The sequence below is a fragment of the Dermochelys coriacea genome, chromosome 13 (genome assembly GCF_009764565.3).
Source record: "Dermochelys coriacea isolate rDerCor1 chromosome 13, rDerCor1.pri.v4, whole genome shotgun sequence".
NCBI classification, from domain to species: Eukaryota; Metazoa; Chordata; order Testudines; family Dermochelyidae; genus Dermochelys; species Dermochelys coriacea.
This window is the reverse complement of record NC_050080.1, coordinates 17,371,008-17,384,703: the sequence shown is the minus strand read 5'-3', so window position 1 is coordinate 17,384,703 and position 13,696 is coordinate 17,371,008. Positions and strand designations below refer to the sequence as shown.

Sequence of the window (13,696 nt, the reverse complement as noted above, 5' to 3'; positions counted from 1 at the left end):
TAAGTGAAAGGAATTGTTGGCAACACTTGAAAATTAACATAAAACAATTCTTGAAGGACTGATTTTAAAGGATGATAAGTATCTTTCAAGCTCTTGTACATTATTAATGAGAGTATCCCAGAACAAAATGGCTGCCTCAGAAATGTGAAAGATCTTACAATTCTGCCATTAAAAAAAAGAGGACAGCAGAATGTGCTGGGTCAAGTATCCTACAGTCAGCGAGGCAGCCTAGTGTATGGTGGCAGCAGACAGTGAAGGCATAAATTGTAACCCACTGTAGGAAACCTATATTCATTTTAATAAGATTCTCTGAAGGCAACAGGAGAATTTTACAAAGACAATAATAGGCAAGGATTTAACTATCAAGAGTTTCAGCTACTGTATAGAAAAGTATTTATATGCCCATGAGATAAATACTCTCACTCCCCTTTGCATCCAGTGAGGGGAAATCTATCATAGGGATTATGTCCCACCTATTGCATTGTCGTGAGTGGGATGTAATATACCCAGAGAGTGATTTCAGAGAGCCTGCACAAAGCTTATGCACCAATTAAGTCCCATATAACCCTATTTTAGTGGGCTTGGTTCTATTTCATCTGCAGTCAGCATCTCTCACTAAGTTATACTGAGTATAAATCTATCCGAGGACCTGAAGAAGAGCTCTGCATAAGCTTAAAAACTTGTCTCTCTCACCAACAGAAGTTTGTCCAATAAAAGATATTACCTCACCCACTTTGCCTCTCTAATTTTGATTTATATGTGTAGATTGTAAGAGCCTCAGGGCAGAGGCTGTCTTTGTGTTCTGTTTCCGAGTAGCAGCCGTGTTAGTCTGTATTCGCAAAAAGAAAAGGAGTACTTGTGGCACCTTAGAGACTAACAAATTTATTAGAGCATAAGCTTTCGTGAGCTACAGCTTCATCCGATGAAGTGAGCTGTAGCTCACGAAAGCTTATGCTCTAATAAATTTGTTAGTCTCTAAGGTGCCACAAGTACTCCTTTTCTTTCTGTGTTCTGTGTTTATACAGCACCTAGTACACGGGCGTTCTGGTCCTTGACTGGGGTCTCTACATGTTACCACAATGCAAATCATCATCAAAATAAAAGCCACTTAAGTGAGAGCTCAGCTAGAGTGACATAGCTGTTCCAGAGTACAAGAGGAAATATACCCCCATGTCAAACCAGCAAAGAGAAATACTTGATGGGCCAGCACTTTATATATTCATTCTTGTTTTTAAAACAATTGTGATGATTAAGTGAAAAGCACAGTAGCATTGCTGTCAATAGGGAGTGCATATACAGTACATTAAATCTAAGTAATTTAAAGAGAAGAGTATACAACATAAATAATTCATTCTGTTTTGGTAAGTGCAATGACATTTTATCTTGCCTAATTTTCAAGCAGGGCAGTTTACTTTTTAATTAAAATAGAGGCATTTATAAATGCATATGACCATTTAATTTTTCGTGTTGCAAGGGAACAGACTTAGTCATGCATTGGAAAGAATAAAGTATCATTCCTCTTCCTGGAGATTGCATTCCAGAAAACTACATGAGCTGAGTAAGTTCTCCTTGTAATTAAAGAGAGTTTCGGCCCACTGCACAATACAATGTCATTGGAGGAAGAGTCGTTTGCTGAGATCAAACCAAGAAAAGAACAAAGCACTGAAAAGTCAAGTCGATGCTGAGTCTATTTCAGTGACTGTTTTAAAGCAAATGCCTTCCCAGCAATTATGTATATTTCTGAGTCAGATAACAGGAGCTCAAATATTTCAAAGAGATTGGAGAAGTAACACTTCTCTTCCTAGTTTTACAGTGTTGTTGTAGCCATGTTGGTCCCAGGATATTAGAGAGACAATTTGGGTTAGGTAACATTTTTACTGGACCAACTTCTGTTGGTGAGAGAGACAAGGTTACGAGCTTACACCGAGCTCTTCTTCAGGTCAGGTCCCAGACCCATGTAAACTCAAAAGTTTGTCTCTCTCACCAACAGAAGTTGGTCCAATAAAAGATATTACCTCTCCACATTTGTCTCTCTAGTTCTCTTCTAAAAAGAAAAGGAGTACTTGTGGCATCTTAGAGACTAACAAATTTATTTGAGCATAAGCTTTCGTAAGCCACAACTCACTTCATCGGATGCATTCAGTGGAAAATACAGTGGGGAGATTTATATACACACAGAGAGAACATGAAACAATGGGTTTTATTATACACACTGTAAGGAGAGTGATCACTTAAGATGAGCTATTACCAACGGAGGGGAGGGGAGGAAGAAAACCTTTTGTGGTGATAATCAAGGTGGGCCATTTCCAGCAGTTGACAAGAACGTCTGAGGAACAGTCAGGGGTGTGTGGGGGGGAAATAACATGGGGAAATAGTTTTACTTTAGTATCGGGGATACTGTTCCTGACAGCTTGTAGTCCATCTTTGTGTGGAATGTTGGTGTAGAGGCTTCTACATCCATAGTGGCCAGGTTGGTGTTTTTAGGAAGATCACCAATGGATTGTAGTTTCCTCAGGAAGTCAGTGGTGTCTCAAAGATAGCTGGGAGTGCTGGTAGCATAGGGCCTGAGGAGGGAGTCTACATAGTCAGACAATCCTGCTGTCAGGGTGCCAATGCCTGAGATGATGGGGCGTCCCGGTTTTCTAATATTATGGATCTTGGGTAGCAGATAGAATACCCCAGGTCGGGGTTCCAGGGGTGTGTCTGTGCGGATTTGTTCTTGTGCTTTTTCAGGGAGTTTCCTGAGCAAATGGTGTAGTTTCTTTTGGTAACCCTCAGTGGGATCAGAGGGTAATGGCTTGTAGAAAGTGGTGTTGGAGAGCTGCCTAGAAGCCTCTTGTTCATATTCCGACCTCTTCATGATGACAACAGCACCTCCTTTGTCAGCCTTTTTGATTATGATGTCAGAGTTTTTTCTGAGGCTGTGGATGGCATTGTGTTCTGCATGGCTGAGGTTATGGGGCAAGTGATGCTGCTTTTCCACAATTTCAGCCTGTGCACGTTGGCGGAAGCACTCTATGTAGAAGTCCAGTCTGTTGTTTCGACCTTCAGGAGGAGTCCACCCAGAATCCTTCTTTTTGTAGTGTTGGTAGGAAGGTCTCTGTGGGTTAGTATGTTGTTCAGAGGTGTGTTGGAAATATTCCTTGAGTCAGAGACGTCGAAAATAGGATTCTAGGTCACCACAGAACTGTATCATGTTCGTGGGGGTGGAGGGGCAAAAGGAGAGGCCCCGAGTTAGGACAGATTCTTCTGCTGGGCTAAGAGTATACTTGGATAGATTAACAATATTGCTGGGTGGGTTCCCCTCCCCAACCCCCCACTGTTCCTCAGACGTTCTTGTCAACTGCTGGAAATGGCCCACCTTGATTATCACCACAAAAGGTTTTCTTCCTTTCCCGCTCCCCCCCGGGCTTCCTGCCGGTAATAGCTCATCTTAAGTGATCACTCTCCTTACAGTGTATATGAAAAAACCCATTGTGTGTGTATATAAATCTCCCCACTGTATTTTCCACTGAATGCATCCGATGAAGTGAGCTGTAGCTCACGAAAGCTTATGCTTAAATAAATTTGTTAGTGTCTAAGGTGCCACAAGTCCTCCTTTTCTTTTTGCGAACACAGACTAACACGGCTGCTACTCTGAAACCTGTCATTATGCAAGGCACTGAATTTAGCCGTATGGAGTGGAAATCTATCAACTTCATGAAAAAAGTCGAAGAGATACAGACAGACATCATCTTCCTGTCCAAATGCAAACAGATGGACATCATACCAAAAGGACTGAAGGTAAAAAATCCATTACAATCTACATACCACACAGACTATGCTGACAGCTTGTGCCACACACTCTCAAAGAAACTGCGGAACCACCTGATCAACATCCTCTACAGCGGAAAGATTAAGAATGAGCTCTCAAAAGTAGATACTCTCATAAAAAAAACAACCTTCTACACAAACTTCCTCGTGGCTGGACTTTACAAAAACTAGACAAGCCATTTACAACATACACTTTGCTTCTCTACAAAAGAAAAAGGACACTAAACTATCTAAACAACTACATGCCACAAGTGGCCACAACAGTGGTTCCCGTAACCCACCCAGCAATATTGTTAATCTATCCAAGTACACTCTTAGCCCAGCAGAAGAATCTGTCCTATCTCGGGGCCTCTCCTTTTGCCCCTCCACCCCCACTAACATGATACAGTTCTGTGGTGATTTAGAATCCTATTTTCGACGTCTTCGACTCAAGGAATATTTCCAACACACCTCTGAACAACATATTAACCCACGAAGACCTTCCTACCAACACTATAAAAAGAAGGATTCTGGGTGGACTCCTCCTGAAGGTCGAAACAACAGACTGGACTTCTACATAGAGTGCTTCCGCCAACGTGCACAGGCTGAAATTGTGGAAAACTGCATCACTTGCCCCATAACCTCAGCCGTGCAGAACACAATGCCATCCACAGCCTCAGAAAAAACTCTGACATCATAATCAAAAAGGCTGACAAAGGAGGTGCTGTTGTCATCATGAAGAGGTCGGAATATGAACAAGAGGCTACTAGGCAGCTCTCCAACACCACTTTCTACAAGCCATTACCCTCTGATCCCACTGAGGGTTACCAAAAGAAACTACACCATTTGCTCAGGAAACTCCCTGAAAAAGCACAAGAACAAATCTGCACAGACACACCTCTGGAACCCCGACCTGGGGTATTCTATCTGCTACCCAAGATCCATAAACCTGGAAATCCTGGATGCCCCATCATCTTAGGCATTGGCACCCTGACAGCAGGATTGTCTGGCTATGTAGACTCCCTCCTCAGGCCTTATGCTACCAGCACTCCCAGCTATCTTCGAGACACCACTGACTTCCTGAGGAAACTACAATCCATTGGTGATCTTCCTGAAAACACCATCCTGGCCACTATGGATGTAGAAGCCCTCTACACCAACATTCCACACACAGATGGACTACAAGCCGTCAGGAACAGTATCCCCGATAATGTCATGGCAAACGTGGTGGCTGAACTTTGTTACTTTGTTCTCACCCATAACTATTTCACATTTGGGGACAATGTATACCTTCAAATCAGCAGCACTGTGATGGGTACCTGCATGGCCCCACAGTATACCAACATTTTTGTGGCTGACTTAGAACAACGCTTCCTCAGCTCTCGTCCCCTAATGCCCCTACTCTACTTGCGCTACATTGACGACATCTTCATCATCTGGACACATGGAAAAGAAGCCCTTGAGGAATACCACCATGTTTTCAACAATTTCCATCCCACCATCAACCTCAGCCTGGACCAGTCCACACAAGACATCCACTTCCTGGACACTACAGTGCTAATAAGCTATGGTCACATAAACATCACCCTATACCGGAAACCTACTGACTGCTATTCCTACCTACATGCCTCCAGCTTTCATCCAGATCACACCACACGATCCATTGTCAACAGCCAAGCTCTACGATATAACCGCATTTGCTCCAACCCTTCAGACAGAGACAAACACCTACAAGATCTCTATCAAGCATTCTTACAACTACAATACCCACCTGCTGAAGCGAAGAAACAGATTGACAGAGCCAGAAGAGTACCCAGAAGTCACCTACTACAGGACAGGCCCAACAAAGAATATAACAGAACGCCACTAGCTGTCACCTTCAGCCCCCAACTAAAACCTCTCCAATGCATCATCAAAGATCTACAACCTATCCTGAAAGACGACCCATCACTCTCACAGATCTTGGGAGACAGGCCAGTCCTTGCTTAAAGACAGCCCCACAGCCTGAAGCAAATACTCACCAGCAACCACACACCACACAACAGAACCACTAACCCAGGAACCTATCCTTGCAATAAAGCCCATTGCCAACTCTGTCCACATATCTATTCAGGGGACACCATCATAGGGCCTAATCACATCAGCCACGCTATCAGAAGCTCATTCACCTGTGCATCTATCAATGTGATATATGCCATCATATGCCAGCAATGCACCTCTGCCATGTACATTGGTCAAACTGGTCAGTTTCTACGTAAAAGAATAAATGGACACAAATCAGACGTCAAGAATTATAACATTCAAAAACCAGTCGGAGAACACTTCAATCTCTCTGGTCACTCGATAACAGACCTAAGAGTGGCTATTCTTCAACAAAAAAACTTCAAAAACAGACTCCAACGAGAGACTGCTGAATTGGAATTAATTTGCAAACTGGATACAATTAACTTAGGCTTGAATAGAGACTGGGAGTGGATGGGTCATTACACAGAGTAAAACTATTTCCCCATGTTATTTCCTCCCCCCCCCACTGTTCCTCAGACGTTCTTGTCAACTGCTGGAAATGGCCCATCTTGATCATCACCACAAAAGGTTTTCTTACTCCCCCGCCTTCCTGCTGGTAATAGCTCATCTTAAGTGATCACTCTCCTTACAGTGTGTATGATAAAACTCATTGTTTCATGTTCTCTGTGTGTGTATATAAATCTCCCCACTGTATTTTCCACTGAATGCATCCGATGAAGTGAGCTGTAGCTCATGAAAGCTTGTGCTCAAATAAACTTGTTAGTCTCTAAGGTGCCACAAGTACTCCTTTTCTTTTTGCGAATACAGACTAACACGGCTGCTACTCTGAAACCTGTCATAGTTCTCTTCTGTATTACTTCAGGCAAAATGCCCACTGATGGGCCTGATCCTAAGCCCACTGACGTCAATGAGAATCTTTCCATTGGCTTTCATGGCGTTTGGATGAGGCCTTAAATGAATGTGATATTATCAGTGTAACGAACAACAGAACTGAATATTACAAAGCAAAGAAACCATTTTTACACAAAAGAGAGGCTACCTATGGGATATTATCAGTTGATTAAGGCCCACAACTGCCATTTGTGCCTTTGAATCTCTCCCCATAATTTTTTTTTATTATTAAAAACTGAGCCCTACTTTTTCATTCAAATACACCAAGCAGTTTGTGGAGCAAGGCTAACTCTTTTCTAGGGCAAAAAACACAGAGGTAACACTGCAGAAAACTGAATTAAGGAAAATCAGTATTACAATGGGATTCTGAAGCTATATTCCTCTAAGATACAGACATAAGGCCTGACCCAAGGGGACTTTCCATTAACTTCAGTGGATTTTCAATCAGGCCCATAAATAATAAACCATTTTGATAATCTGAGATCATTATCAGGAACATATACACCATATCATAATATTAATACCTTGTTTTTATCACTTTTGCCCAGTAGATCTGAAAGTGCTTTATGAAGGAGGTCAATACTACTGCCCCCATTTTACAGATGGGGAAACTGAGGCACAGAGCTAAAGTGACTTGTCCAAGGTCACTCAGCAGGCCAGTGGCAGAGCTGGGAACACAATTTAGGTCTCTTAAGTCCCAATCCAGTGCACTACCTCTTAAGCCACACTGTCTGTAGACAACTGTCAGGCTGATCCTCCACTCTTATACACCAGTGTAACTCCAGGGTTGTCAGCATTTTCAAAAGTGGCCTCTGATTATGGCTGCCCAATTTAAAGAAATCTTTGGTCCAGGGCCTGAATACAAATTTAGATGACTAGTCTAAAGTACCCACTTTTGAAAATTCTGATCTAAATCCCTGTTAAAGTTTACTCTATAACTCTCCGTTGTGTCACAAATAAGGCTACAAGTATGTCACGGAGGTTGCGGAAGTCACAGATTCTGTGATTCCCTCCCATCTCCCCAGCCTTCTCCAAGCCTACAGCTGCAGGGATCCCCATCAGCTTCCCAGCTGTCTCCAAACCTGTTGCGGGGGGATACCCCTGCCAGCTCCCGAGCCAGTGGGCAGAGGTGAGGGGCCACAGCTCCCTGCCACTTTTTGTCAGGGATGGTTTTAGTAAAAGTCAGGGACAGGTCATGGCTTCCGTGAATTTTTGTTCATTGCCTGTGACCTGTCCATGACTTTTACTAAAAATATCCATGACAAAATCATAGCCTTAGTCATGAAGAAACAAGAAACATATAGGTATTTTTTTCCTATCCTGGTTAGGATTCTATTGAAGTTATGCTGTGGTTTTCACTAGCTGCACAGTGATCTGAAATGTTGCCTGTTTGAGCGTCTCCAGTAAAATCTCTGGATTTGGGATGTGAAAATGATCCCTCAAACTGTTAGGTCACACGCAGAAGAAACTGGTTTTTTTTTTAAGAAGGCCTGAAACTACAGCTACTTAGAAAAGATCCTTGCTCAGGAAGTCAGATGTGATCAAATGTGAACTGGAAATGCCTGAGGATAGACTGTCATCTGCGATCCGTGCCAGACAGTATGCATTACTTCTCCTGGGAAAGCAGCATCTTGGCCAAGGACAATAACACATCTTAAAACACAGCAAACACCACCCCCTAGTGGTGATTTACATTATGTATCTGTCCAGCAGGTGCATGAGGAAATGTGCACATAGAGGGGGCAAATTGTGAACTCCTATTTGTGTGTTTAATGAGTTCATACACAGTCTTTGCATGCTAGCACTTACACACAGATAGAGGCAGATCCTCGGCTGGTATAAATTATCACAGCTCCACTGATATCAATAGCGCTACAACAATGTACAGCAGTTGAGGATTTGCCCCATAGAATTTATATGTGCGGAACTGATTTAGGATTAATTCGCATGACTTGCCTCACTGATAATATCCAAATGCCTCAGGCATAATCCTGTAAAAAATCACAGTTAAAGTTTCCTGGCAACTATCATTCACTATATTGGACCTGGGTATTGCAGTTCATATGGCTCTCGGTAAAAGGGCCTCAGAGCGATGAATGATCACACACACAGTGAATGAAAGATGGCATGCCAGCTTTGCAGTTGGTACTGTGCTGGATTCGTGATCACCCACTATCCTGAAACAGTGCTGAAAGACCAGACAATCTGCAGGTGAAATTTGGCACGCTGGGTACATTAAAAACAGAGCCAAGTCCCTGCACTGCAGGAGTGGGACCTGCATCTTTGTGTTTGTGCCTCTAAGAAACTAAAATTTGTAATGAACAGACTCGACCTAGTGCATATGTTCACCACTGCCCTCAACTGTAGGGAATCAGAATGGCTCCACTGTGTGTCACAGATCCTACACTGCTAACAATCCTGCGATTCTCCTTTCTCTCAAGTGGTGTAGACTTGTGCTTTTGGAGAAGGAAGCTCAATATTCTATCCCCGCTGTTGTCTTGCAGTTCAGAACAACCATGAGGAAGTTCACAGCTTGGCCCTGGCTTTGCCACAATATTACTTTAAATCAATGTGGGTGTTTTATTTCCTTTGACGTTTTCCCCATGCAGTTAGAATTTCTTTGGTATTTTTCAGAGGCATCACAACCTCTCTAGTGGAATCAGTATTATTATTGTTAGTCCTAAGGCAATTTCTAGCTTTCTCTCCATCTTGTTATCTCCCTGAAAGAGCTGAGATGGTTTTACCTGTGTGGCCCAGAGCTGCATCAGCATGGCTCTGGGTTGCATATCCTCATCCATTCCCAGTTCCTCTAGGTGCAGCTTGTAGCTCTCTAGCCAAAGGCTTTTGTTGGCTTTGGAATTCAGTCTTTGTACAGACAGTAGCTTCCAGAGATGTTTCTTGAGGCTTGCAGCTTCCTTCTTTTCAGCTGCACATAAACAAAGGCAGAGATTTCGTTATTAATATAACTATTAAGAGACACTGCAGCTGACCAGTTCTAGTGACTCCTGGTCTAAAGTGTAAGTGACACGGATAGAAGGAACTTAAAATGTTCACAATAGTACCATCTACTGCCCATACTTGCTCTTCTAGAATAGCTCCTATGTAAAAGTAGGGCCCTGCTCAGAAATCACTTCCAACCTAAATGGCTTAATTTCCAGGGGATTTCCAGAGCAATGGTCATTTCCTGTGTGCTCTCAGCAATCCCCAACAGTGAGACTCTAATCACGTGTGCTGGAGGAAGGAGAGGTCAAAAGCATATCCATACGAAGGCTAGGAACGAGGAACAGTTAGACCTCTCCACGGTAAGTATTCAACAGCTCCCTGCCAGAAATGCTCCTCCGATACCTTGTCTACACTAGGAACTGAGTCATGTTCGAAAATGTGTTGATTAGCATGCTGTTGAACCCCATTTAGTCCCGGGTGTAGACAGTCATGTTTAAAAACACGTTGGCTACTTAGAAGCGTGGGATTGAGCACACACAGCTAACACATTACTAGACAAACCCTTATACCCCAGACTACTCCATGTGGACATGCTGATATTCCAATGAGGCTGACATTCTCTTTCCCAACAGAAAGCCTAGGTAACTGGGTTCCATGTGAGCTGGGGAAGTTTAACCCAAGCCCTATTGCAGGGGCAGAGCTGCAGTGCAGCCCCATCTGGCCGCTACTCCTGCCAACAGTATGTGGATCTGGAGGCCCTTTTGCTGTCCTGTGCCATCACCACCATCCACACCAGACTATTCAGGGCCAGGGCAGACTTCTCCAAGTGTCACACAAAGGAAACACAATGGCCAATTTATCTGGTCCCATTCTTGCAATGCAAGGAAGGCCTCTGGTGACCTCAGGCGCCTTCGTATCTCATGGGAAAGAGGGGCAGGTTCCTTGGGTATTGAGGATCTTAACCATTCAGGACTTTATTGATTAAAGCCAGCACTTTTAAATTGCACCTGGAAATGAACTGGAAGCCTGTGCAGATCAGAGAGTAGAGGCATAGTACAAATGGCCAGCTGCATTTGCAACTGGCCTAAGTGTCTGAAGTGCATGCAAATGGCATATTATATGATTTGATTTGCATGTGCAATTGCATGAACTGTACCTACCAATTAAGTGTATAATTGCATGCCTAACATGCTTGACTATGTGGCCCTATTTCTATGTGGATATTTTTTCTGGCCCACAGGCACTCACCTGCAGTTAGCGTGGAGCGGGCAGCGCTCATCAACAGCTGGTCCAATTTATAAAATACGTTATAGACCTCAGCAGAATGGGCCCGGTCTTTATTTTGGCAAGAAGGATCATTGTAGTTTTCTTCTTCGTTGCCATATAGGGTCAGGTATCCAGCTCTGTTTGGAACAAAGAGGGAAAATACATTTGTATTTAAAATGCAATGGGTGAAACCCTGGCTCCACTGAAGTCAAGGGCAAAACTCCCGTTGAGCTGAACAGGGGCCAGGATTTCGCCCAATGTTTTTAGTATTTTAATCTTAATATAACATATAATTAAAAGACTCTATGCAATGTATAATTAAACCATTTTAGATGACATATGCAGCAACAGTTACTTCTTAAGTCAGAGGATAATGGCATAGAGTTTTGATGTTTTATTTTGCATCTGTTTCCCTTTGCTTTCCATGGAAAGATTTGCCTTTAGAAAGTCCAACATTAAATAGGATTTGTTGCATCTGATTATGCCTGTTTGCATATTTTTACTAGAGTCTAATCCAGCTCACACTAAAGGCCCCTGTGTTTTATATATTACACACACACAAAAGATTGTAAAGTCAAGCACTCAAAAGTTAGGAAACATCAGAATTAAGGTTGCCTCTGCAACCTTAATTTGCACACTTATTATACTGCATTTACTTACATGATCACATTTATTTTTTCCACAGGCTCCCTCCCTCATTCAGTGCACAGGATGGGTGGCCCTCCCTTAATGAGCAGCTATTCAACATTTTGTTTTTTCCTCATTGTTCAGTGTGTGGTCCCAGGCCTTATTTGTTGCATACTATTCAAACCCTGCTCTGGAGATAGAATTATTAATTTCCTCCTAGGCTTTTCTATGATGAGCATCACTATAGTATCTGAGTCCTTCACAAACATTAATTAACTTGTCTTCACAATTGCTCAGTGAGGAGAATGGGGGAGAGGCTCTTATCCCCATTTTACAGACTGGGAGCTGAGGCACAGAGATTATGGTCAAAAGTTTCTACCAATTTTGGGTTCCCAGTCTGTGATGACTAGGACCTGATTTTTCAGAGTACTTAGCATCACATAGCACTTTATGTGTTCAAAGCACAGATCAACTGTGTGTGCTCAGCTCTTCTGCAAATAAAACCCCAGGAATCAAGATGGATCCTCAGAAAGAGAAGATCTTTCTTCTCTGGTTCACTACTGACCAGCTATGAACATCTGGGTTGAAGTGACTTGCCTAGGATCACACAGGAACTCTGTGGCAGAGGCAGGGATAGAATCCAATTCTCCAGGGCAGCATTCAATTGTCTTAACCATGAAATGGTCCTTTCTCTTCCTGAAATCCCATCTCATTAATTATACACCTTCCAACTTCTGCAACAAGTGAGGCGGGGGCCTAAAGACAACAGCCTGCTTCATACACACCCCAATTCATCCCCACACCAGGTCCAACCTGTTTACTGAATGAGGCCAGGATCCCATGGGAAAAATAGTATGTGGTCATGTAACTAAAGGCAGTATAATAATAATTCATATGCACAAGGGGGCCGAATGAACATTGCACAGGAACCCTTCATTCTGGTATTTCCTAACTTTTGAATGCTTGACTTTGCAACCTTAATAATAGTCTCTTAATGTAGTTATTTTGAGTGTAATCTCCTAGGTTTTTTAAAAAGCAAACAGATATTCTATCATGTGTCATTGTGTGTGTTTGTGTGTGTGTGTGTGTGTGCATATGTATTCTATTGGATATAATTGTTTTTAAACAAAAATATTTCTCCACAGTTTACAATCCGAACATTGCCATGCTGTAAACTTATAAGTGTCACTGAAATGTTTAATGCAACACCAATGCCTTAGATATGCTTTCTGAAAGCGTAGGATGTACAGTACGAGTGTCCATACTGCAGGTCAGTTCCAAAGACCACTGGCTGGATTTTGCATATCCTCGGGCACAGGGAGGGTTAATTTAATGTAAGGTTTGCAAAATCAATCCTAATTAAACTGCTTTAAAAAAAAAGAGTCATGAGCCAAATATTCCTTTTCTACAATGTCTCTTTTCTTGGGGTTTCAGTAAAAAGAAAACGTAGCTGTTTCATTCCCCCATTTGGAGCCCTCTCAGTTTTAATGTTAATGACACTAACTCCTGGAGTAAGATGCAATTAGGAGTAAGGCTGGCAGAAGCAGACCCTGGTTTTGCATTTCTATAGAACTTTCCATGCAAGCCCTGCCTTTTGTCTTCTATATGTCAATGAACATCACTTCTGTAAGGCAGGTAAGCGTTCTTACCTCCAGTCTACAGATGGGCAAAGTGAAACACAGTTAAGACCAAGATTTCCAAACCTGGCTTCCCAAAGGCAGGTAGAGCTGTGGGTGATCAGCAGCTCTGAAAATCAAGCCACTTATTTAGGCACCTAATTTTGGGCCTACAGTGACTTGTCTCAGGTCATGCTGTAAGTCAGAAGCAGAGCTGGAAAAGCAAACTCAAGTGTTCTTGACTTCTAGGCCAGAGTTTTAACTACTAGATCACTCTACTTCTTCCCCATCCCTTCATGAATAAAAAACATCACTCCATTTGCCCCTAAAACAGACTGTTGGAAAGAAGAAAGCGCAAAACAAGGCAGCAGTGACTAAAGTTTTAAAATATTAGATATGCTTAAAAAAATCAGCGTTCATAGTGATAAAATAATGATACCTGCACTTTTATAGTATGGTCCAGGCCTGATTCTGCTCTTGCTGTATACCAGTTTCACACCAGTGTATCCTTACTGGCTTCAGTGCCATTGCTCCTT

At 42.6% G+C, this 13,696-nt stretch overlaps 1 protein-coding gene across 1 annotated transcript in view; it reads right to left on the bottom strand.

The window, feature by feature from the left end:
* Nucleotides 1-13,696, bottom strand: part of PTGIS (prostaglandin I2 synthase) — a 35,259-nt gene that overhangs the window by 12,287 nt on the left and 9,276 nt on the right. Inside the window, exons 5-6 of the mRNA XM_038370061.2 lie at nt 10,900-11,054; nt 9,453-9,634 (exon numbers count right to left, since the gene is read on the bottom strand). Coding sequence (XP_038225989.2) covers nt 9,453-9,634; nt 10,900-11,054 — 337 coding nt within the window. The remainder of the gene's footprint in view (nt 1-9,452; nt 9,635-10,899; nt 11,055-13,696) is intronic.